The 24,188-nt window shown below is 40.0% G+C and overlaps 1 protein-coding gene across 7 annotated transcripts in view; it reads right to left on the reverse strand.

The window, feature by feature from the left end:
* The window catches only part of Sorcs1 (sortilin related VPS10 domain containing receptor 1), a 497,667-nt gene that overhangs the window by 131,286 nt on the left and 342,193 nt on the right, over window positions 1-24,188 (reverse strand). For all 7 annotated transcript variants that reach the window (XM_075974357.1, XM_075974356.1, XM_075974359.1 and 4 more), the window contains exon 6: window positions 6,713-6,777. In XM_075974357.1, coding sequence (XP_075830472.1) covers window positions 6,713-6,777 — 65 coding nt within the window. The remainder of the gene's footprint in view (window positions 1-6,712; window positions 6,778-24,188) is intronic.

Genomic DNA, 24,188 nt, shown 5'->3' on the forward strand with positions numbered 1-24,188 from the left:
TTCCAGTGGCGTTTGTGTGATAGACTGTAGTTATGCTCCTTCTTTTCATGTTAGCTTGCCAAGGCAGAAAGGAATGGACACAGTAGCATCCCAGTCACATATGTAAATTACAAACGTGCACTTCAGGATGTAACTGATGTCTGTATCTGTCCTAGAATGAAGCTTGTCAGGACTTATCCTCCTTCATAAATGGACTCTGTTGAAATACAATTGAATTAAGTTATAATCTAAGGGCAGCTGACATGACATCAAGGTGAATCTCAGATTAACCAACCCAGACAAGCATTGGCCACCCTCATGTAGATGAACCAAATTGGCAAGCGAAACATTTTTCCTGTGTCAAACGTCTCAATGTCTTGGATACAAAATTTTTGAATACATTAAAATAAAAATAAATTCCTTCTTTAAAGTATAAAAATATACTGCCTTGGAATATATGATACAACCCAGAATATATGACCTGGAATGCTAACTTTGGGGTTTCCCACAGTACAATGAAAAAACAAAGAGGTATTTCAGACAAGGGATGTGAAGACAACACAAGCTGGAAGTTCTGAAGCAACTGACCCGCCGGCAGCCTGGTTTTGATAAATGCGCTTTCTACTTGGCTACTCTGAACTCTGGACTTTCCTTCTGTCTTCCCTTCTGTTTCTGTTACCTGGAGCCAGAATTACTGATTGTCTGGAGAAAGGAAGTGGGGGAGGGAAGGAGTGGGTGGCGGTAAGCAACAGAAAGGCTGAGAGGGCCAGGGAGATCATAGTATCAATAAATCTAATTTCATTTTTTTTCACTGAAGCAGGTCAGATGTTATGCTTCAATCTTTTATTTCAATTGGTAAATATTTCTCTTTCCTGTTTTGTTTTGACAGGAATATCTTCTCAAATTCAATACCTTTACTGAATATCTTTATTATTTGAATGCCATTCTCACTTTTGGGTAGTTTCTGTAAATGCTGCCTTTGTGGAGGAAAAAAGTAAGGTAAAAGTTAAAAAGGATAAATAAATTAGAAGTGATCTATACCATGCTTGGTGAAGGTGGCGCCTGGGGTGGCATTCTGACATTAAGCTCCTCCATGCCCCACGAGCACAGGGATAATGTTAACTGTAAGAACACGTGTAGATAAGGATGCGTGATGGCCTAGCTGTTTCCAAGTAACAGGGTTATATGGACTAGGAAACCACAAACCAGAAAACAGCATTAGCCCCCCAAACTCAGACATTCCGTGTAGTGTTTTGTTTATTAGTTTTCTGCTCTGAGACTTTGCTACTGAAGTACATTTCTGCACAGCCCAGTACCACTGGCGTCACTGAGGTGGCAGAATCGTGGGCTCCTGCTGAACCAGAGTTCACATCTTAATAAGATCCCTAGATGAGCCACACACGAATGGCAAAGTCTGAGCTACGGTAATGCTTCAACTTTTTGAAGCAATCTAGTACGTGAGGTGAAAAAGATAACTAGCTACCCTGACAATCATTTGCCTACACACCCATTCATTTGCATAGACTTGGTAAACTCCTAATGTACACAGAGGTGCTGTGTGCTGGAGACAGAAGCGTGAAAAGACATGTGATCCCTGCTCTGACAAAGCTCACAGACTGATGGGCAGGACAAATGATTCCACAATTATATACGTGGAGTATAAAATTTCAAAGAGATGGAGAAAAGTGCTTAGGTAATATCAAACATGCTGGTTAAAATTGGGAGTTTAAGTCTGGCTTCCTAAATAAATACATGTTTTACCACTGTGCTAAGCCATCCATAGTGATTAACTGTGCTCAGTTGTTCAGAGCAGAGGGGAGAGATGAAGATATCCAGGGCACAGGAAAAGCAAGTATCAGTTTTTTTGTGGCAAAACATACAGTCTGGTAAGTTCTATCTGAACAGCTAGAAGCAAACGCAAAAGCCTGCAGTCAGGGCTTATGGAAGGTACAAGGTGAGACTAGGTTCAGGCAATAGGCAGACCCCAAGCTATGCAGAGCTATGGGAGGACTCTAAGACTTTCCTAACAACCATCCGAGGAGTGGGGAGTCTATGAGATCTTTAGAGCAGTTGGGTCCCTGCTGTTGCTCAGGAAAAGATTTCCCTCTCTGCCATATAATAAACCTGAACCTCGAGTCCAAGATAATATCACCTGCTGCAGGATAAAAGAAAGCTCACTGAGAGAAAGCCCAGATGAAAGAAAAAGAAGCTCCAACTGCTAAGCCTTCTGGGTCAGCTGCACTGCTGGGCATATCATACACGCCAACCCTGCTTGAATAGACAGGGGTAAGGCAGGGTCTGTCTTGGACCCAGTTCTGTCCTCCCACTGACCATGCCCAAGAAGGTACGTATGCTCCAACTGGGAAGTAAAATATCTAGGAAGGAAACATGCCATGAAAATTTCAAATGATATTCCTGGAAGCTGTGTGGCTTCTGGGTGAATTCCTTTTCTGGCTTGAGGTTACAAAGTACGGTTATATTCTACCTTTGCATACATAAGATTCGAGGAGAGGGAGATAGGTATTATGGGGAATGAGGTAGTGTCTTTCCAATTCTGAGGAACATACTAGGAACAAAGGATGCTCACCCTCTAGATTAGTGCTGGGCATGTGACTAAATGTGTTTGCTTGGTAGTAGTTGGATGGTCCATTTTCACTATCTTTTACATATGAAGTCTTTCTTTCTACCTGTCTTTTCTCCCTTAACAATTTTCTACTATGACCTTTTCTGTTGCCAGAGGAAGCTTGTTGATATCCCAGCTGTCCAGACTCCTGAAATAATCACCAGAAACTATATTATTTAAATCACTGCTTCGCCAATCACTTAAGCATATTGCTAGCTAGCTCTTATATCTTTGGTTAACCCATTTATTTTATTTTATATTTTACCACGAGAATCTTGGCCTACCGGCAAGGTTCCAACTGACAGTTTGCCCCTCTCCCCTCTGGTGGCTTACTGGCTTCTCTTCGACTCTACCTTCTTTCTCCCAGCATTCAATTTAGTTTTCCCACCTAGCTCTATACTGCTAAGCCACTGGCTGAAACACCACTTTTTCCTTCCTCATTCTATCCACCTCTATCACTTGTTTTGTGCTCTGATGCATGGTTATATAGTATGTCAACAGAGGATCCAGAGCAGGTGAAGGAAACTTACATTGTTGCAGCTTAAATGTTGGACAGAAAAGTCACTGTGCACAGTGATTCACACATACTGACTTTCCTATCCTCACCTGAATGGGCTTTGCAAATAGACCCTAATGTGCTCGGTGTATCCTCCAAACATCCTACAGATATCGTCTAACTTTTTGTTTCATTTTTCTCATCTATGAAATGGAAGTCACTGTCTAAAAAACTGTCAGGAGGACTAATTGTGCAAATTCTGTAAAACACCTGGCCCAAGTGCCACAAAGTCATTTCTCAATCAAGCTAACTTAGAACCATTAGTATAGGTTTCCTTAATAATCAGGAAAAATGAAATGTGAAAATGAAAATGAAAAATGGTATTTTCAAGGTGATACAAATAATGAGTGATATTTTGAGATATTTTTATAAATGGGTTTGAATTCTGGATTTGCAACTTTCTTTCGTGGACTTCATATACCTCACTGCACATCCTCACTAATTGATGCTTGTCCCTGTAGCATGTCTAAGCATGTCCTCACTGATGCTCTTCCCTGTAGCATGTCTAAGCATGTCCTCGCTAACTGACGCTTTTTCCTGTAACACGTCTACTAGGGGCTTGTACTACCTACCACAGGGTGGCAATCTAGTCTAGTGACTTCTTTCTCCTGCTGCTCGTGATGAGTCTCACAAGGGGATAATTCATTTTCCCTTTCTTTCAAAGTGTTTTGTGAGAATCCCTAAGCAGAACAGAAAGGTATTATCTGGACAGTATCTGACAAAATGAGGGAACTGAGGAAAATAAGCTTTAGAAATAAGGAACTTAGGGCTAGGAAAACAATTCAGTTGGCCAGGAGCTTGCTTTGTAAGCATGAGGACATGACTTTGATCCCCAGAACCCGCATTTTAGCAAAAGTTGGGCATGGGTAGTTTCAGACTTATAATCCTGGTTCTAGGAGCTAGGGGTGGATAGATTCCAGGCTTTGTGACCAGGAGTAGTGGATAGATCCCAGGCTTTGTGGCCAGGAGTGGTGGATAGATCCCAGGCTTTGTGGCCAGGTGGGGAGTCAACTTGAGCACTTCCAGGACAGTGAGAGACCTTGTCTCATAAAAAGTTGTTTGTGGATTGGGTGAGGTGAGGATGTGAAGATGGCTCAATGCTCAGTGGTATGGATCATTGTTTGCTCTTGAAAGGGACCTGGTTTTGGTTCCAGGAACCAACATTGTAGCTGTCTTAGTTTGGGTTACTGTTTCTGTATTGAAACACCATGAAGAAAAACAACATGGGGAGGAAAAGGTTCATGCCACTCACGGTTCCATGTAATAGTTCATCATGGAAAGCAGTGAGGGCAGGAATTCAAATAGGGCAGGAGCTGATGCAGAGGCCGTGGAGAGGTGTTGCTTACTGGCTTTTTCTTCCTAGCTTGCTCAGCCTGCTTTTTTCTAGAACCCAAGACCACTATGGTGTCTGGGGTAGATACACACACAATAAGCTGAGCCCTCCCACATCAATCACTAAGAAAATGTCCTACAGGCTTGTCACAGCCTGATCTTATGAATACATGTTCTCAGTTTTGGGTCCTTCCTCTCTGATGACTATAGCTTGTGTCAAGTTGACATAAAATTAACCAGTGTACCTGATCCCTTGTCAACTGGCCATAAAACACATCACCTTTCAATTAGAACCTTTCCTTTCTCATTTACCCTCAATATGGTACATTAATATTAATATTACAATATAAAACGCAAGTAACATTAAAAGTCAGACAGTCTTTACAAATTCAAACACTTCAAATTTTCAGTGTCTTTAATATAATCTAATCTCTTTTAAAAACCCAAGATCACCTTTAAAAGCACAAAGGCTTTCAACTGCAGGGCCCTGTAAAAATAAAAATTAGGTTAAATTCTTCCTTCAAGAGGAAAGAACCAGGGCACGGTCACAGTCTGAGTAAAGCAAAACCAAATTCCACCAGTGTAAAGAACTCAATGTCCAAGTATCTGAGGTTAACTCACAATCTTCTGGGCTCCTCCAAGGGATTAGGGTCATTTCCCCAGCTCTGCCCTCTGCAGCACATGCAAATTGCTTTCTAAGCTCAGGCTGGCTTCACTCTATGGCTGCTTCTGTTCTTGGTGGCCATCCCATGGTAGTATCATCTCCCAAACTGTGGGGGTCTCTTGCTGCAACTGCACTGCACTTTCACCAATAGCCATTCCTAGGCTCTCATCAGGGTCTCCCACACTGCTAGACAATGCCATCTCTCAGCTGCTCTTCATAACCCTTTCATGCCTTCAAAACCAGTGCCACCTGGGTCACGCTTAAGCTACCAAGTTAAGCTGCCAGCCTGAGGTACAGTCTTGGCGGTGTCTAAAACTGTGAGCTAACACTGAAGACTACATTTCCCAGAAGACATCACCTCAAGGATGTTGTCTCTTCTTAATGACAGCTGATTCTTCAGGCCCAGCTGACCAGCATCCAGTGTCCCAACAAAGCAAAGGTTTTACTTTAGTGGTTTTGATATCTTCTTAATCATGGCCAATTCTTTTGCTACAGCTGACCTCAGATTCTTCACAGAAAAAGCCTGACAAGGCCATTGTTTCCCTGTGAAACTTCACAAACCAGGCCTTCATCATCTGTACTTTTCTTAGCAATCTTATCTTCCATGATCCTATAGAACAGCTTACTGAGCTCTCAATACTCAACGGCATCTCTAGCCCCAAATTCCAAAGTATTTCCATAATCCTCCCCAAAACAACATGGTAAAGTCTGACACAGAAATACCCAACCATCCTGTTACCAATATGTCCAGTTTAGGCTGCTACTGCTGTGATGCAATGCCATAACCAAGTGCAACATGGTCAAGAAAGAGTTTATTTCATTCACAGTTCCATGTAACAGCTCATCATCAAAAGCAGTGAGTGCAGGTACTTACATAAAGCAGGTAGCTGGAGGCAAACTAATGAAGAGGCCATGGAAGACACTACTTACTGGGTCATTCCTCCCAGGACCACCAGACCAGGGATGGCTGCACCCATAATGGGATGACCCACCCCCCAAATCACTAATTAAAAATGTCCTAAGGCTTGCCACAGCCTGATCTTATGGAGCTATTTTCTCAATTGAGGCTCCTTCCTCTCTGAGGACTCCAGCTTGTTTCAAGAATAAATAAGCTAGACAGTTCAATAGTTAACAACCATTCTCCAGGTGATCCAATGCTTCTTTCTGACCTCCATGTGCACCAGGTTCACACATGGCACACATACATTCACGAAAGCAAGGCCCTCACACACACAAAGTAAGATAAATCTTTTGATTCATCAGTAGATAAATAGAAAAGGTGGATAGCAATGAGTAACTCTGAGGGTGTTCTCTGTCTCCATATGCATGTCCCCCTGTCCCAGGGGAATCCAGAGTATTAGAATTCTCCCTCGGTGCCTAATCTGAAAATCCATGTGTTTGTAAAAATTATTAAGCAAATCCTAGATTTCTGGACACAAGGAAATGTCTACATCCCCATATGACTTGGATGATTACTACTGTGGCTGTAGACTTGGTTGAGGACCAAATGACAGAACTAATACTATTATGAACTTCAGGTCACAGTTGAATTACTTACGTCCATCTATGGTTCTGGCCTCAAGATGCACAAGGTCTGGATCTTTGCTCGACCCCATCACAGACCTATAAAATGGAGAAACATGAAAAGATAACTTGACATTAACAACTTCACAGGTGTCTCAGTGAAGACCATAGACTGTTAATAACCCCAGGTTTCTGAGCAGACCACAATCCTGAGAACGCAGCAACCAAATTTCCACTTGAAATAAAAATAACAATGCATCCTTTATTTGTCTAAAGCCAGGGTGAACTCTGGCAAGGATACCACGTGCCCTTTAGCTGAGACTTCAAAGTATGCCCTACCCATGGAATGCACACACCCTTATTATCACATTACCGACGTCATGCGGCCCTGGATGGCCCATCAGGAAGATGTCAGGCATACAGCTTTAGATAGTTGGCTTGCATAGAGATTCACAGAGAAAACTGATTGAATTAAAGTTTGCCACTTGAAATTTACAAAAGTTTGTGAGCTTCTGTGTATATCATGTGACCCAAGCAGTTCAAAAATACCTGTAGCAGAGTGACCATTCTCAGCAGCGTTGGACCAATGTCAATAAAAAAATGCAGAGTCACCTCACATTCTAATATGTCCCAAATCCATATATTGATGTAAAAAGAAATCCTGTTTTATACCTCGTCAGAGACCATACTGAATGGAAAGGATTATTCTCTCATATAAATAAGACAGGCAATCACGCTTTATCCCCAAATTTTTATAGAACAGAATCACTTAAGTATAAGTAAGTACATTCGTGCTTCATTTTAAGCAGGATTCCAAGAAATTTAATTGGTTCAACTTCTATAAAGGAAAGAGTCATATGTTGTTTTGCTGTATGCCCCCAGCCATTCAACCCAGCATTCTTGAAGACGCAGAGTTCAAAAGTGCACCTCAGTTCAGGACACGACAGCGAGTCTCAGACTGCAAATGGAGGGCCTCCTCTCACCCCACTGCCTCCTCACCAGACACAGTAAGCCATTTTACCAACCCTAAAGTGCCGCATCCAGTACACAGTGCTCTGTGAACCTCTCAAGGGTTCTGCTTGCAGTTTAGAATGTTCTGCTCCAGCTTCATCGAAGCTCACGAGCTCTTTTCAGAGACACAATTGAAAGGCCACTTCTGCTAGGTATACCCAACTTATAACGATGATTGCATTTCCTATAAACAAATACTTGTTTTATGCAAATTCTCTAAAATATAATTTATATATTTTCATAAATAGTTATTTGTGTGTTTTCCCAAGTGTAAGAATAGCCTGTTAATCTCACCAATTACATTCATACATATAACCCAGGGATGCAGAAATACATGCATACCCCCCCCACACACACACATACATAGGTGAACACAATAGCTACTGGAGGAATTTTGTTTTAAACCATTTACTTGTTCTATGACAGGAAAATTGTAAATTGTGTAATTGAAAAAAAAATGGTGAGGGGTGGGGAACAAGGAAGAAGAAAAGAAAAAGCAATTTAAAAAGAGGGAGGGAAAAGGAGAATGAAGAAGTACAAAGATCTGCAGATCCTTTGAAAGAAGTGAATTAATCAATGTCTTATGGGCATTCTCAGAACTCTTTCTATTTGAATTCATTTTCACAATTCAGAAAGTCTGGGGCCTCACTAGCTTAGCTGTTCTTCATTTTTACAAAAGCAGGCTCCTTATGGACCTATTAAAATCACTGCCAGTAAGAGTTCTCTGATGGATACATGCTCTGGAATTCAAAATCTATGCTCTAAACATTAATTCCCACTTTCTTCTCCCAGGAAGCAGACATTTCCTAATAAAGCTTTTATCATTTCACTCAAAGTAACTTGTAACATGAATTTGAACATTTTGCATCAGTGGAGATAGCTTGAACACATGCAGAAGGTGAACCCTCCAATCCATTTTAGTTAAATACTATGGCGACTCTGGTTCATAAGCATAGCTCTCCGTCTCTCAACACTGACAGCATGCCCAAATCCACGGACCGATTCTTCAGTCAAGATTTCAAGTCACAAGCATAAAATACAAAAATGAGGGGTTGAGAAAGTGGCTCATTGGGTAAGAGACTTTGCTTTGAAACAGAAAGAACTGAATTTGAGTTCCCATCACCCCTGCAAAAAGTTAGGTTCGGTTCACATGCATAAACATGCACAACACTGGCAAGGAGAAAAGGAGGTGTAGGGAGCCCAGTGGTAAGGCCAGCCTAAGCTACATGGGCAAGCTTCTTGGTTAGTAAGAGACCCTGCCTCAAGGCAATATGATTGAGAGTAACAAAAATATACAAGATGATGAGAATCAGTGGTTCAGGATTGTTAAAATGGAGGTTCAAATTACCTTGTCTGTCGGTTTAATGTGAATTTTTCTCCTTTATGAACTAATTCTTCAGATCTATGACCATGCTGGTATATCTGCCTGGAATCCCCCAACCTCACTCCTCTTCTCCCTTCACTTCATTTCTGGGACACTGCTACAGAAGAATGTAAACATATTTTCTTACTTTAGGTGGCACATAAGAGAGTCAACCATCTCTCCAAGACTTCTAGAAACACACCTATACTTCAGAATTTTTTAATGCAAAAATAAGATTTCCAGGAACATGTAGTAATAGGAGCGGCAGGGCTGCATGCCCAGCACCTTAGCTGCCTGCTAGTTTATGCCCCGAAATAACAACACACAAACTGTATTCATTTAAACACTGCTTGGCCCTTTAGCTCTAGCCCTTACTGGCTAATTCTGATATCCCGATCAACCCATCTCTAATAATCTGTGAGCACCGGTCTTACTGGGAAGATTCTAGCCTACATCCATTCTGGGTCGGAGCTTCATCGCGTGTGTCTGCCCGGGAGTGGGGCATGGTGTCTCTGCTCCAGAGAGCAGAGCTGTCAGTCTGAGCTCACTTCCTCTTCCTCCCAGCGTTCTGTTCTGTTTACTCCACCCACCTATGCTCTAAGCTATGAGCCCAAGCAGTTTGTTTATTACTTAAACAATGAAATCAACAGATTGATATATGACACTCCCACATCAGGAACATACACACAAATTCCTGGCATGATTGGCTGGTCGTACAGGCCTATCATCATAGCCTCTTGAAAGCCTAAGGCTAGCAGGATCCAGACTAGGTTGGTCAACGTGAGCAATAAGGAACGTTAGCTAATGGCTGACTGAGCCCAAGTCTGGTAGCTGTTGAAGTCTTAGATTTAATTCTGAGAACCCTACCCCATATATCCTCCTGTTATAGAGCAAGGACTCAGAAAGTAATGCTGATTTTGTCCTTTTCTGACATTCCATTTTATTTGAAGAGATGAGTAGGGAAGTTAATAATCACCCATGAAACCAAATTCCATGTGGCCATAATAAACTCTTTTGGGTATCATGGTTGCCTACTAACAGAAATGATATATAAAAATTATTTGTTTTCATATGTCAATAGTCAAAAAATAATAAAGTCAATATATAATACAACTTGGTTAGCATGCATTTACCTCTGGGTGCAATCCTTAGCAATGAGAATAATAAGAATAAATATATCATCACTCAAATGGAAGAATGGCATCTCCTGCCTCTGTATGGACCTTGAGGGAAACTGAAGAGAAAGCATATTGGCCATTCTAAAAATGTGCCACTGATAAAACCATGACCAAGTCTGTAGTTGCCTAGCACTTCCGTGCTCCTGGTATCTCAAGTTGGTGGTCCCATTGAGAGCTTTCAGCATAAAACTCAAGGCTCACCAGAGCTGAGGCTATGAAGAAAACTAAATCTAGCCTGACATGATACACCACGAAGCCTAGCAGTGTGGTATTAGCCCTGTGAAATACCACCAGCCCAGTGCAGCCTTCGTAGACATTTTCCACATAGGAACTTGGAAATGTCACTGGTTTATCATTCTCCTGGCATTTTATCTGAGTTTATCCCACTTTAATATAGTTCTTAATAAATGCTGCAGAGCCACAAAATGTCCTCAAGTAGATAACTATAGAGCAAGTATTAAAAAATACTGTGACTGGATAGCACCTACTTATTCCGATTTAGAAATGCTTTTTACAGAGTGCAGGGTCTGCAGGGAGACAGAGGCTGCTGGGGAAGGAGATTGCAGCTTTCCTTTTCTTTGTTTTAATGGAGGAATCGTGTATCCCCAGAACCTCTCCCTAAACACTGCCTTGGAAGCAAGCAATCCTCTCTGCTACAGACAGGAAGCCGTGTGCCTGGCAGATATTAGCAGCAGGACTCCTTGATTTCCTTCTGTACAGCCAGGGCTGGCTCTTCCCATGCCATGATAGTTTCTAATGCAAACATCATCAGAAACCTGGCTACAGCCACAACTTTTATTGTTGAACAAGGCAACTGAGGTCTCATCTGCTGTGCAAGCAGGAGAAACAAGCCGTGTGAAAGCGAGGATGCCCGAAAGTCATTTTTCCCTTCTATCTCCAGAGAGACACGCTTTCTTCTTGCTTCCTTTAGTCTAGAGCTCACTCTGCCACACTGTTTTCCCGGTAACAAAACTACCTCCCATGAACAAAAAATAAAGAAGCAAATGAGCAGACAAGACAAATAAAAACAATTGTTAGTTCCAAGGTGAAATGACGTATTGAGAAATCAGAATAGACAGCAACCTTAAGCTTCCCAAGTTCAAAGTCTGCATCTTGTCATCTGAATTCCTCAACCCAAAAGCCTATTAACACAGAGGCTGTTTTATATAAATTGTGTGTGTGTGTGTGTGTGTGTGTGTGTGTGTGTGTGTGTGTGTGTGTGAAAAGACAAAGGGAGGAATGGATATCTGATGAAGAGTGCAGTTTCATACAGCTGAGAATGGTAAAGACAAGGTGAAGATGTTTGTTGCACAAACCGCTGTGTAGAAGTAAAGCTTTCAGTGTAAAATTATGTTGGAAGGAAACAACTTGCCTCAAGAGCCCAATGTCTTGCTGTGTGTCTTGACTTTATATAATACGCTATAGCAGAAGGTGAAGCGCTCAAAAATGGCAACAACAAATGGTTTCTTAGTGAAGAACAACCAAAGGTTGATTCAACACGAAATGTAAGGGGGACCTCAGGCATGTTGGGAAGCACTCACTAGTGAGACACTGCACAGATTCACTGCTGGTTTTCTGAATGCACACACACACACTTTGCCCTGTTCCCATTACTCCAATAATGCTGGTGAATGCCCTTCCAACACCTCTACTGAGGTTCCAGATGACATCTTCTTATAGTCACAGCAACTTTACTGTATGCTTTTTGCTCTCATAGAAGTATTATGGTCTGCTTACAGAAAACAGGGGCTTTCAACGTCTTTCTACCATCATCCCTCAATATGTAAGGGCTAGATTAATATATCTTTGGATTAAGTTATATTAATTGATTTAAATTTTTTCCTTTTGAGTTGCTGGCAAAAATTCCATACTGACCACCACCACCAAAAACATTACATAAATTTTGCCTTGGGATTAGAACAATATGTAAAACCAGCTTTTAAGTGAACAGAAATATACTTGTTACGTTTTGTGTTACAAATTCATGTGAACTATGATTTTCAGCATGGATGATTATAAAATTAAAATATGGATTAATTCTGAAAAATACTGATGCTGTTTTATCCCAAAGCATTAAATAGTCACCATTAATATACAGTTTTCTCTTTTGCCTTTAATAAATGTTTAAATTACAGACATATTCCCCAAACTATTTCAATACAAAGTCCTTTATTATTTATTATATATTATCAATAAATATTTGCTTTCTATACATATTTTACAAACCAACATACCCAGGATCATGTAAATATTTCTTGATCAAATAGTGGATAAATGATTAATGTTTACTCTAGGGGCTCACTTAAGTGAGTGTTAATCGATCAGGACAAAACTAGCTGCTGAACTTAGGTCCATTGTCTTCTATAGTCTTCTTAAGCCATTATTAATATTTCCTGTATCCTTCATAGTTCCTAATTTCCTACTCTCCTTTGCCTCTATGGTTTCCTAATGTGTGTGGAACAGATAGGAATGTGAAAGTCTATATACCATGCACCAAGGCCAGGTCACCGCATCTGAATTCCAAATAAAAGTCATAGAGCAATGAGATACAGAAAACAGACTTTAAATGAACGACATACCTGACTCCCTAAGGGGAGCCATAAGGTCGGTGAGATTCAGAGATATAAACTTAAAATAATCAGTGAGTAGTTAAAAGAGAGCTTGTGATTTTATTAACATTTCTCTTTTATCATTTTTAAACTTTAGTGGATCATTTTCTTTATATTTTCAGCTACATGTTAATTTTACCTAATAATATATCTGGGAGACAGTTTCTTATCTGCTCATAAAACTAATGGGGTAAATCTCTAAGTACTTTATTACAATCTATTAAATGAATATTTTCAATTTACTGAGCTATTGTCTATTAATGGACCCCAAATAAAAGTGTACATTGATTGGGGAAAAATCCACTGGGAAGACACATGAAAATAATGACCAGCATCTCTGGGACAGTTCTTGGATTGGGATAACAAATACATCCCTACATATATGAATGATCATATAGTGCCAAAAAGAGAGATATATTTATGCAATATTTTATAATGATTATTATTAAGTGTTAAGTATGGATAAAAATAAGAATGTCTTTCAGTATAGAAAGAGATGTCTTTTTATCTGTAGACTAGGAGAAAGAGGGAAGGTTTGCTTGGCGTAGAAGATAGACAAGAAATTTTGCATATCTCAATCATAAATACTGACCACCTTACCACCTGGGTTAGGGAGGATTGCTAAATCTGTGATCAAATTGTGGCTGGAAAACAATTAGGTGACCCATCAGGAGGTGCTGATGTTGCATTCAGAGGGAGAGCAGATGCTAAGGGTCCACTAGGGCAAGAAAGGCCATGTTAACCACGGAACAAGAAGAAAATGATCTTTGCACTCTCCTTTCTTTCAATCTCTGTATAGGGATCATGAGCTTCAGATGAGAGGAGAGCACAGACAGAGTTCAAAGGCAGTGAAACCCGGGCATTTTTCTGCTGAAAATAGCCTAAGCTGTAGCATTATGTCCCTGAGAGACCATAACTCTGATGCTGGGAAACAGTTATCTCCAAATAATGTTTTATTTGAACATATTAATAAGGAGAAAAATGAGCACACATGAATATGTGGTAATTTTTCAGTTATAATGCATATATGTCCTAGGTACTTATGTACGGACAGCAGAAAAATACTCAAAATACAAGATATGTAAGACTGAAAAGTAATATAATATCTGAGTGTCTTACTGTGACATATCCATGAATCTCCCTGTATACTTCTGGACCACAGGAGAAGGTGAGTTAGTGTGGAGTCTACTGCTCTGTGCTGAGGATGCCCAGGGATCCTTCAAACCTAGCACCAAGTAGCATGCAAGGCTGACTGAAGTGGAGTGATTGAAGACCTCCTGTGTGTTTGCGAATGTTCTAGGCTTTAGAGACTAGATAGTAAGTGAAATGAAAAAAAAAATACCTGTACCTCTTGAAACTGTAATGATGAAAACAATAAAATCACACACACACATACATATGTGTGTATACTTATATACATATATAAACATATTTGTTTATATTTATCTAACATCACAGGTGGTAAGAACATTGCTGGAAGGCTGAATTGGAGATAAAATGTGGAAACCATGAGATTTAATTATATCATAAAAAATCAGCCTCTTGTCATAAGCTACGGATCATAGCTGGTGTTTATCTATTAAATATGAGAGTGATGTCAGATAGGGCAGCGAGGCCATGCCCTTGTCAGTGGCCTGTTCATCATCTGTCAACAATTTAGATGAGAATGCATGTTGTGTGCTTAAAAATCTACATGTGATACAAATGGGACAAATCCTGAAGACCACAGAGGCAGTTGCAATTCTGAAAGCAATTCACTTGCCCGGCTAACAAAAGATGCCATCAGATCAGAACCTAGGCTTTCTAATTTCTTCATGCCTCCATATATCAGGAGGAAAAAAAAAACAATGTTAGTAGTAGTTTTTAATAATAAGTGGACTGGAGATATAGGTTAATGGTAGAGGGCTCGCCTAGCAGTGGAAGGCCCTCGGTTCAGTCTTCAGTGCTAGGAATAATGAGCTTGTGCGGAAAGTCCAGGAACTATGAGCAGCAGCACCACACTCACCGAAGGATCCCTTGATGACGGAAAGCAAGTTAGAGAGGAACCAGTCCAGATTCCTCGTATTACAGTTTAGAAAACCAAGGCTTCTGGACAGCAGGCACCTTCTCCTCAAATACTGCAACTTTTACTCTAGGCTTGGTGACAGACACATGGACAGACAGACAGGCAGAGAGAGGGCTTGGAAGAGAGATGAATGCAAATAAAGAAAAATGTCTCCCTTTTCGTTTTATGGTTTAGCATCTCCATGCTACCCGGGAAGGGATTCGTGTCATTCGGTAAACAGATGGGAAGGAAAACTGAAGCACTGTCTGTCTTCTAGAAGAGCAGTTCTCAACGTGGGGTTGAATCCTCTTTGGGGGTCAAATAACCCGTCCACAGGGGATAACCCAAACCATTGAAAAACACAGGTATTAACATTATTATTCATAGCAATAGCAAAATTACAGTTATGAAGTAGCAATGAAAATAATTCCATGGTTAGGGTCAGCACAACATGGGGAACTGGATTAAAGGGTCACAGCCTTAGCAAGGTTGAGAACCACTGCTCTAGAGTCACATATCTGGGAATAGTACAATTCGGTTCCAGGCATACATTGGCGTTTCGAGAGTGTGAAAGCAATCTTCAATTCATCACAGAGACAAAGGTTCCTTCTTGCAGCCTTTAATACAGCCATTGTTCTCAGAACCTTGTTTATGAAGAATTTCTTGAGTTCTGAGCACAAGGTATGAGAGATTTGGCACCAGGTGAAGGCACTGATCTTCTTCTGTGAAAAGGCTTTAAAGACACTGCTAATTTGCTTTCTGAGCCTCTAATCACTATTTGGCAATGGAAGCCAATGTGATAATGGGAAATGAAAACCACACCTTTTTATTTATTAATTGATTTGTGGTTTGTTTTAAGGAAGTATTTTGCCATAGATGTGGATACTTAAGACTGTGACTCCACATTTTAGTATGATAGAAATAAAAAGCACATAGGAGAAGTACAAGTGAAAAGGGAGACACGGAGATGAAAAGATGGGGAACACAGGGGGGCAGAAGAGATTAAAGACCCGGATGAGGATGACAGATGGAGAGGAAGCAGGAGGAGATGTGCTGTCAACGTTCCACAGAAGGTGAACTCAGGCGCTCCTGGAAAGCATCACCGTTAGCACATCGTTGCTGATCCTGCAGTAATGTGTTTTCTCTTGTGTATGCCTCCCTTTCTTTCTTCTATAATCATTGTATCACGTCATTAATAGAACAGGATGTAACAGAACACTTGATGAGTGCTTTGACAACTGTTAAGAAATATACTATACAACCAGTCTTAATTCATCATGGGGTGTCGGTGATGTCCTAGTCTTAGTGTTACAGATGCTGCATGCAGCAATGGTTACTTTTCCATGGACATGTCTGAGGCCCCTAGGTTTTTTATACCTTCTGTGGAAAGTATCAGGAAATGATGGAACAGTGTGTCATAACTTTTTTATTAATAATTTAGGAACCTAAATGTTATGTATAGGTGTGTCTCCTAGTGACTAGAAAAGGATGCTGGGTTCTCTGGAGCTGTAGTTGGGAGTGGCCTGATGCACGTGGTAGGAACTGAACTCAGATCCTCTGCAAGAGCAGTACATGCCCATTTCTCTGTCCTTGAAGTAATGTTTCTTTATTATAAGGCTATTCTTAAACACAATTTTTTTTCTTTCTGTAGAAAGCAGCACTGATACCAGTGTTCTTATTTATTCATGTTTAACATAGAAAAGGTCCAAATTCATGCTCTGCATTATTTTGAGCACAGTAGTTGTGGAAGTGGAAGCTTTACATATGCAGAATTTGTTGAATGGGGTCCAGTGCTAATGTCTGAATTACATTCCCCTGTTCTAGGTATCCTGTTTTCCATGGCTACAAAATTGCTCAGACGTGTATTTTCTCAGAGGAGCGACTTGGGTTAGTCTGTTTATTCTATAGGTTGGCAACTCAGAAACTATACAGGCATAAATATTCTAACAAAGTTTCCCCCTGTCACCATCGAGTGCTAAAGTTGCTCTGCCCGGCACATGATAATGGCTTTGTAATTCAATTATTGGTAATAGTAACGTCGTCTGGGATTTATCTACCTCAAATGTGGGTGCTCATGTAAAACTCTTTACCATAAATCTTATGAATGCAGGTTCTGCACACATCCTGGGGCATATCTCGCCATTCCTGTGAAGCTCTGACACTTGTCTCTAAATCATGGGATTGTTTTGCTTAGAGGTGTTGATGTCTTAAGTGCCAGGCCCAACAATAAACAACACTGGGACAGGTCCATTTCCTCTTGTTATTCTACTTAGAGGAAGATAGATCTTGATAGACAGCAGAGTTCTGTTCTCATTTTAAAAGGCTCTTGGCATCCATTTCTCTAGCACTTTGTAGACGAGATCCCAGCAAGTCATAGGAGGTCAGACTGAATGTCCTCTAAATTCTCCTTGAGTGCTGAGATTCTGATGTATAATTGTGTCAGAGGTGGTCACCTGACCTATCCTAACAAATTAGCTACTGGTCAGTGCTGTATCTTCTCTACCCTACCCTCTTCATCATACTGAGTAGGTACTAAAAGAGCCTCATCTAACCTTTGATAGAAAAAACAAATATCTAAACCTACCTCTTCCCCAAATCTATTCTTCATGGCTACTCATCAAACAAACAGCAGGAAGAAGGCTATTTCATTCATGCCCCAAATATTTAGTTTTTGTTTTATTTTAATACCTTTTAAGCCAGTAGGTGTCTCATGATGACCATAATGCTGAAGTGACAACATTACTGATTCACAAAATAATGATATATATTTATTTACTTAAATTTTAGACTCAGTGGTAATGGAGGATACATGATACTTTCCAGGCACTGTTCAGTGTTCCAAGCGTTTCAATGTACTAGACTTTTAGTTAACCCCCACCTCTGTGTGTGTGTGTGTGTGTGTGTGTGTGTGTGTGTGTGTGTGTGTGTGAGAGAGAGAGAGAGAGAGTTGTGTGCTTGAATGTATATAAGAACATCTTCTGCTCTCTTGTACGGCCCCCCTGCTGTCTAATGTTTAAGTGCAAGTCAAACTGGTTGACCTACACCTCAGCAGTTTGTTACAGGAAATAGAAGAAGTGTGATTCGAGAAATAAGCATCCTCTAAAAGTAGATAATGTGACATATGCCAATGTCTCACCCTTCAGATACATATACATGCTTTACATTGCATCAGGGGAAATCTCAGTTGGGTTGAAGCATTAACACTTTTATTTAGCTTTATGCCTGCCTTTGTAAGCAGAATTCCAGAAAAGACTACACAGCAGCACCCTAAACTGAGTGAATAACCATAATTATGTGCAAAACAATTGGGTCATCTTAGGAGCCTTGGAGTTGTAAGTGGGGTGTGTTCACTCTCATCATGTTAACTTCCTCTAAAGTCATTACAAATTAGCAAGCCAGCATTATAACCATTCCCCTTCCTTCTTTGACTCTCATTCGCGGCATGGTTGGCACCTCGACATCAGAGGAATTCTTAGTGGAAATCCGGAGTCGTGATTGAATCTCTGTTTTGCAAAGATAGAAGAAGGTGCTGCCCAGGGGCATAGGAAGTCATCATGATAAAGGGACAGGGATCAAGGATGACCATTAGTGAAGGAAGGCTGCAGGAGAAGGGATGAGTTCATACGGCACAAAGGCACACTCATTCTTATTTTCAAGGAAAACTTGCTAATCACAGAAAAGATGAAAGTGCAAAGGAAGGTACAAGGTGCTTGGAAAACAGCACTCATGTGGAGGTCATTAACTTTCAGAAGTGAGATGAAACACAAGCTCCTCAAGGATAATGAAAATGCTCTTATCTAGCTCTCCACGTGCAGGTGCAGTCAATGTCCCCGCACGGCTCCCGAGATGAGTCTCAGAACACCTTCCTGCCACTGTGCCGTGCTATTCATGTACTGCCCCACCCCTGCTGGTGCAGGTCAGGACACAAGGCAGGGCTCACACAGAGGAGAAGTGGTCAACAGTGATGAGAGGGGGAAGAAGTGAGAAAGTCAGAAGTCCAAAGAGGATGGATTCTGATTGTTCTGACTTCTCAAGATACCGTGACAAGAAAGTATGAGGGTATATCATCACTGCTGTGTATATAGTGTACATATTTGCATGTACACATGCGTGTCAATTCTGCTGGAGCTAGAGGAGTAGGGTACGAGGTGGACAGAAACATGTGATGGGCAGAGTCTTGGCTGTTAATGAACTTATCTCTTAGCATGAGCTGGAAAGAAGGAAATAAAAAGAATATATTTGTGGACTATACTAAATACTGATTTATTTGCTGATAGCAACACTATGTTGTTTGTAGTTTGCAAAATAAATCTTGGAGAAGAAAACTGACATTTGGGTAAATTTCCTTGCTTCCCACAGATAGTGAATACTGAATCTGAGATTGAAATTGGGCATGTTTATCCTAAACTTAGGCTACTCTAACCAATAACCCAAATAGACCTCGACTACAGTTCATGCTAGGATGTATTCTATTTGTGGGAGGACAGAAATCGCAGTTAAATTTGAAGAACTAAATAGAGCACGATGAAGTTTTGTTAAGCATCAACATCCTCACCAACTATGGCAAGGTGCTTTGTATATAATCTTTGCATATACTTGGCAACTAAGGTTAGAGAAGAGAATCCTGGATAAGAATAAGAGTCCATAAGAGTTCATGTTCATAGAACACAGGCTGTAAGAGGTCCAAGGTTAAAAGCTTTTCTGGTCCATAGCATCACGGCGGCCATGTAGGTGTATTAAAGATAGGGTTGCAGCATGGGGCATAATGAGCATGTCCTCAGTCAGGCATAGCTTGTTTTAAATCCCATCATCATTGCTTACTAATATGTATCGTAACATAAAGTAAATATCTATAAGACTTTGCTTTTCTGTTTACCTTTCTGTTTATTCCTCATCTGAAATGATTGTGGAAATATATATATCAATAACGAGGATCTCTTATGGATGCCTTTCCATTATCTTTGCCCCTTAAGTTACTAAAGGCCAGTAAGGCATTTCTGTCTCGTGGCCATCCCTCACTTTCTGTTCATGCCACTCGCTCCAGATGATTCTACCCCTAGGTCTAACTAAGGGCACCCACCTAATCAGGCCCATAAGGTTTAGTTATAGGAGTCTGGCTCAACCAAGGTTTTTATAGGGAGACATAAGCTATCCAGCGGTATTTCAACGACTGAGCTTGTAACACAGTGGAGGGTAAGGCGGATAGGGAGAGTACATGACCTGATGTGCTTATTAAGCCTGTTGATCTAGAGGAATATACAGTTAGACCCTCTGTTTTAGTCCCATGAACAAATATCTGTTGTTTTATTATTCGTATAGGCTGTATTTTTTTTACTATGTATTGAAAGTCTTGATGAATTTAAACAATTAATGCAAATACTTAATAAGCCTGAAACACAGTCAACATACAACAAGTAGGATTTTGTTGCTTATTGGCAAAGACATGCATAGTATGTCAGAAGCCTGAGCCACTGGACAAACAGTTTGTAATTAATACTAAGCCTCAGATTGGTTATTCAGGAACTGGCAAGTAGGAGCGAAACCTCCAGTTAAAAATCCCAACAAACTACATTTTCATCCTGTTATAATTTATCAGGCTTCTGACAGAAATACATTTTCAAGGCATTTGGGTACTATGTCTCCAAGCCCATGTTGTTTTTCAATGTTTAATGCATGAACTTGGCTCTTACTAAACTATTAGACTAAAATGAAGAATATACAATTTTATAAATTTAACAGATTTTTCAGTCTTCTTTTATTGGAGGATGAAGAATGGAAACACCATTTTAGTTTGAGGTTGATCTTTTGTACCACAAGAGCCATAAAGCAAGATAAATTCCAGTGTCAAGGCTAGTGCATATCATGATTGCTCTGGTGGATAAGTTATACACCTTTACTTTTTCATTAAATTAGTGCATCTGTTGTTATCTCATAATGGTACCATGAAGATCAAAGACGATGGTTTATTGTATGCCACTGCAGGAACTCAAATAGAAACCTGCTTATAGCATTGAGTGGCATTCAGATTCCTAACTGTATTTTGTTCTTAAAGAGAATCAATCCTTTCATTTTTAACAAAAAAAAAACATTAAAAAATTTTTGTTTTCCTCTTTAAGAGTCGCATCTTCCTCAGGCTATAAATCATGTCATTTGACTGAAGCCCAGTTCAATTCCCAGGATAAATAACTTACCTTCATGTATATTATATTTTACCTTCTATATCTATAACCATAGCCAGACCATTGGCATTGATCTCTGAAAACAGGGAATATGCAGGGAAGGTGATGGGACTTCTAAACTGTTAGGCTGCAAGCCTGAAACTGGAAATGCACATTCCATACCCCAAAGTAGATAAGACCAATCTAAATATAATACTGGGAAATCTAATACTGGGAAAATACAGCCAACAAATATAAAGTCAACCATTATCAATGATATTGCTACTGCTAGTTGGTGGGCTCTAGACAAAATTCTCAGGAATATAGAAATGATGTTAAAGCTTGTACTCAAATCTTCGGTGTACCTAAGGCTCTCTCTTAACCATCAACACAAGGAAAAGGATCATCACAATGAAATAAATGTCTCACTTAGGAGAGAACATACTCATGACTATCCTCAGTTACAGAAGAAAGACCAATCCACTAAAGGAAACACTCTACTTAGACATGCTTTACATGAGATCTTAAGTCGCTCTGGAAGCGGTATGAAATCCAGGCAGGAAAGTTTCTATTTAGAGTAGTTATGGTGGGATTACCAGCAATCACTAGATAAGACAAGAATAAGATGTTGCATCCCATAATTATTTACAATTGCCATTGATTGCTTCCAGGGGTGGTGTGACTATTGCCTCACAGATAATTCTGAAAAGAGCTTGATGATGTGGAAAACCTATGATTTCATCTTCATGTTTCCCACCCCTGCGGAAAATGCTATGTTATTACCCATGGTCATTTAATGATTCAATTTAACACTGGAAAAAACACCTGAGAACTAGTCACACTCTCCTAGTAGGCTGGAGAAGCAATAATTAAAGGACATTTCTTTTAATTAAAGCTAGCTGAAAACTCCTCAACAGTTTCTATGTAATTTGAAACAACGTGTTTCCAGGAGTGAGTGTAATAACACCTATTGCTTTGATTGACAGATTTTTTGCCAGACTCGAGAAGTGGCTCAATATCAAAAACACAGACCATGTGGGAGATTTTCACCAGTTCCTGAGGCACTATGCACATCACACGGTCTTGGGTTCTCTCTGGAAATGCTAGGCAGGCTGAGAGTCATGGAGGCCAAATACCACCTACATTTGGAGAGATACAAAGGAAAACACTGTGGCCAGAACATGTCTGAGTCATCATTACTTATCTGTCTAAGGTGTTAGATTCCCAGCTCCAGGGTGAGCAGCAGAGGCAATAGTATCAATAGATTGAGTAGAGTTGGGCTTTGGAGATTCCCATCCCTTTAAATATGCCTTGTTATTTCCAAGCTATGAGACCTTGGTCCAATCAGTTAATCATCTGTATCACAGATTTCTCAACTGTTAATGATGATAGTAAGTAGCTTCACTCAAAAGATTGTTTATGAGAATCGAATAGCTTTAACTTTAAATAGCCTTTTACACTACTAATGCTTGATAGGAAAAGATGTGTTCCCATGCTTACAATGGAAAAAAAATATGGTTCTATTTATTTTACTTAATGGACAGACAAGCTAGAATTCACAAACAATAGTGTACAATGCTTTTGAAAGGTGATGATTTTATGACATTGGAAGGGCACAGCTTTATAAATATACTTCTAAAATAGAATCCTTCCTTAAAGTATTAATAAAGAGGGACAGACTAGCATGAATGACATAGAGATATGGTCTGTCTTTCTTATAATAATGCTATATGAAAATACGATCTCATGTAAGCTAGAGAATATGGTACATGAAGCATCCGTTACCTAACCATACCTTCAGCTCTATACCTTTCTTTGTCTATCCTTTTAAGAAGCACTTTTCCTTATTTCTTTTGCTAAGGAAAAAACTAAATCAAAATTAAAAAAATAAACCTCCTGTCTTGTCTTCTGTATTCTACTAAGTCACTTTAGTGCTCTAGTTCTTGTGAATATATCTGCAACCTGTGAGAAGCCGCATTTAGGGAAAGACTGGTTCTTCAGAACTTTCCCATTGGCATACATCATCATCATCATCTCTGTGACAAAGTAGGAGGACAATATTTATTGCTGTTATTTATATGAACCTTTTCTATATACACAAAGCACATATACACAAACACAACAATGATAATGACAACAATCAAGAAGAGGACAGAAAGTGGGGGAGTAAAAGATGACTCTTCTTATTTTTTTTTAAAAAAGAAGAACACTATAAATAATTTTTAAATAAATACACAGAGATCACAGTGGCTCATGAACATGGGACAAAATGAGTAAAATTGTTGATAAAGGGCTGAAAAGATGATCCATTTTTAGATACAAGTTGCTCTATTAGAAGACACATTTGGATTCCCAGCATCCACATGGGTAATTCCATTTCACAGTATCTGATGATCTCTTCTGGCCTCTGCATGCACAACCTGCACATGATTACACACACACACACACACACACACACGCAAAGCACCTATACATGATGCACAGAAAATACAAATAAATAAATCTTTATACATGTTGACCACAGGAAGAGACTGCAGAAGAGAGAGATAGAGAGCTGGATTTCCAGACCCAAGAGAGGTCAACTTGGTATTTGAAAGGGCATTCCCAGCAAAGCAAAGCATGAACAAGTTTCAATGCAATGAGTCAGTCAGAAATGTCTTATTATGATAGAGAAATAAAGGCTGTTATCTGGGTGTGAGAATCTGTTCCGGGAAACAAGAGTGGCTGGTAGGCAAGCATGAAGACCTGCATTCATATTCTCAGAACCCATGTAACAAGCCATGAATGTTTGCAGCCACAGTACTGTGTGTGTGTATGTGTGTGTGTGTGTGTGTGTGTGTGCGTGTGTGTGTGTTGGTGGGGGGGCAAAGATAGAAGAAGATCTGGGGCTTGCTTACTACCAGCCGAGCTCCAAGTCCAGTGAGAAATTTTTCTCTCAAGAAAATAAGGCAGAGTGATAGAGCTGACACACACTTGATGTCCTAGTGTATGGTCCTATACACAAACGTGGGCACACATCACAGAAACACAAAGCAAAGGGAGTAAGAAAGGAAAGAAGGAAAGGAAGAAAAATAAATCACCTCGTTCCAAGTAGACATTTCTATATTACTTGTCTAAAACTTCTTCAGGGTCCCCCTCCTCTCCTCC

The sequence above is a fragment of the Microtus pennsylvanicus genome, chromosome 5, assembly GCF_037038515.1.
Source record: "Microtus pennsylvanicus isolate mMicPen1 chromosome 5, mMicPen1.hap1, whole genome shotgun sequence".
Taxonomy (NCBI): Eukaryota; Metazoa; Chordata; class Mammalia; order Rodentia; family Cricetidae; genus Microtus; species Microtus pennsylvanicus.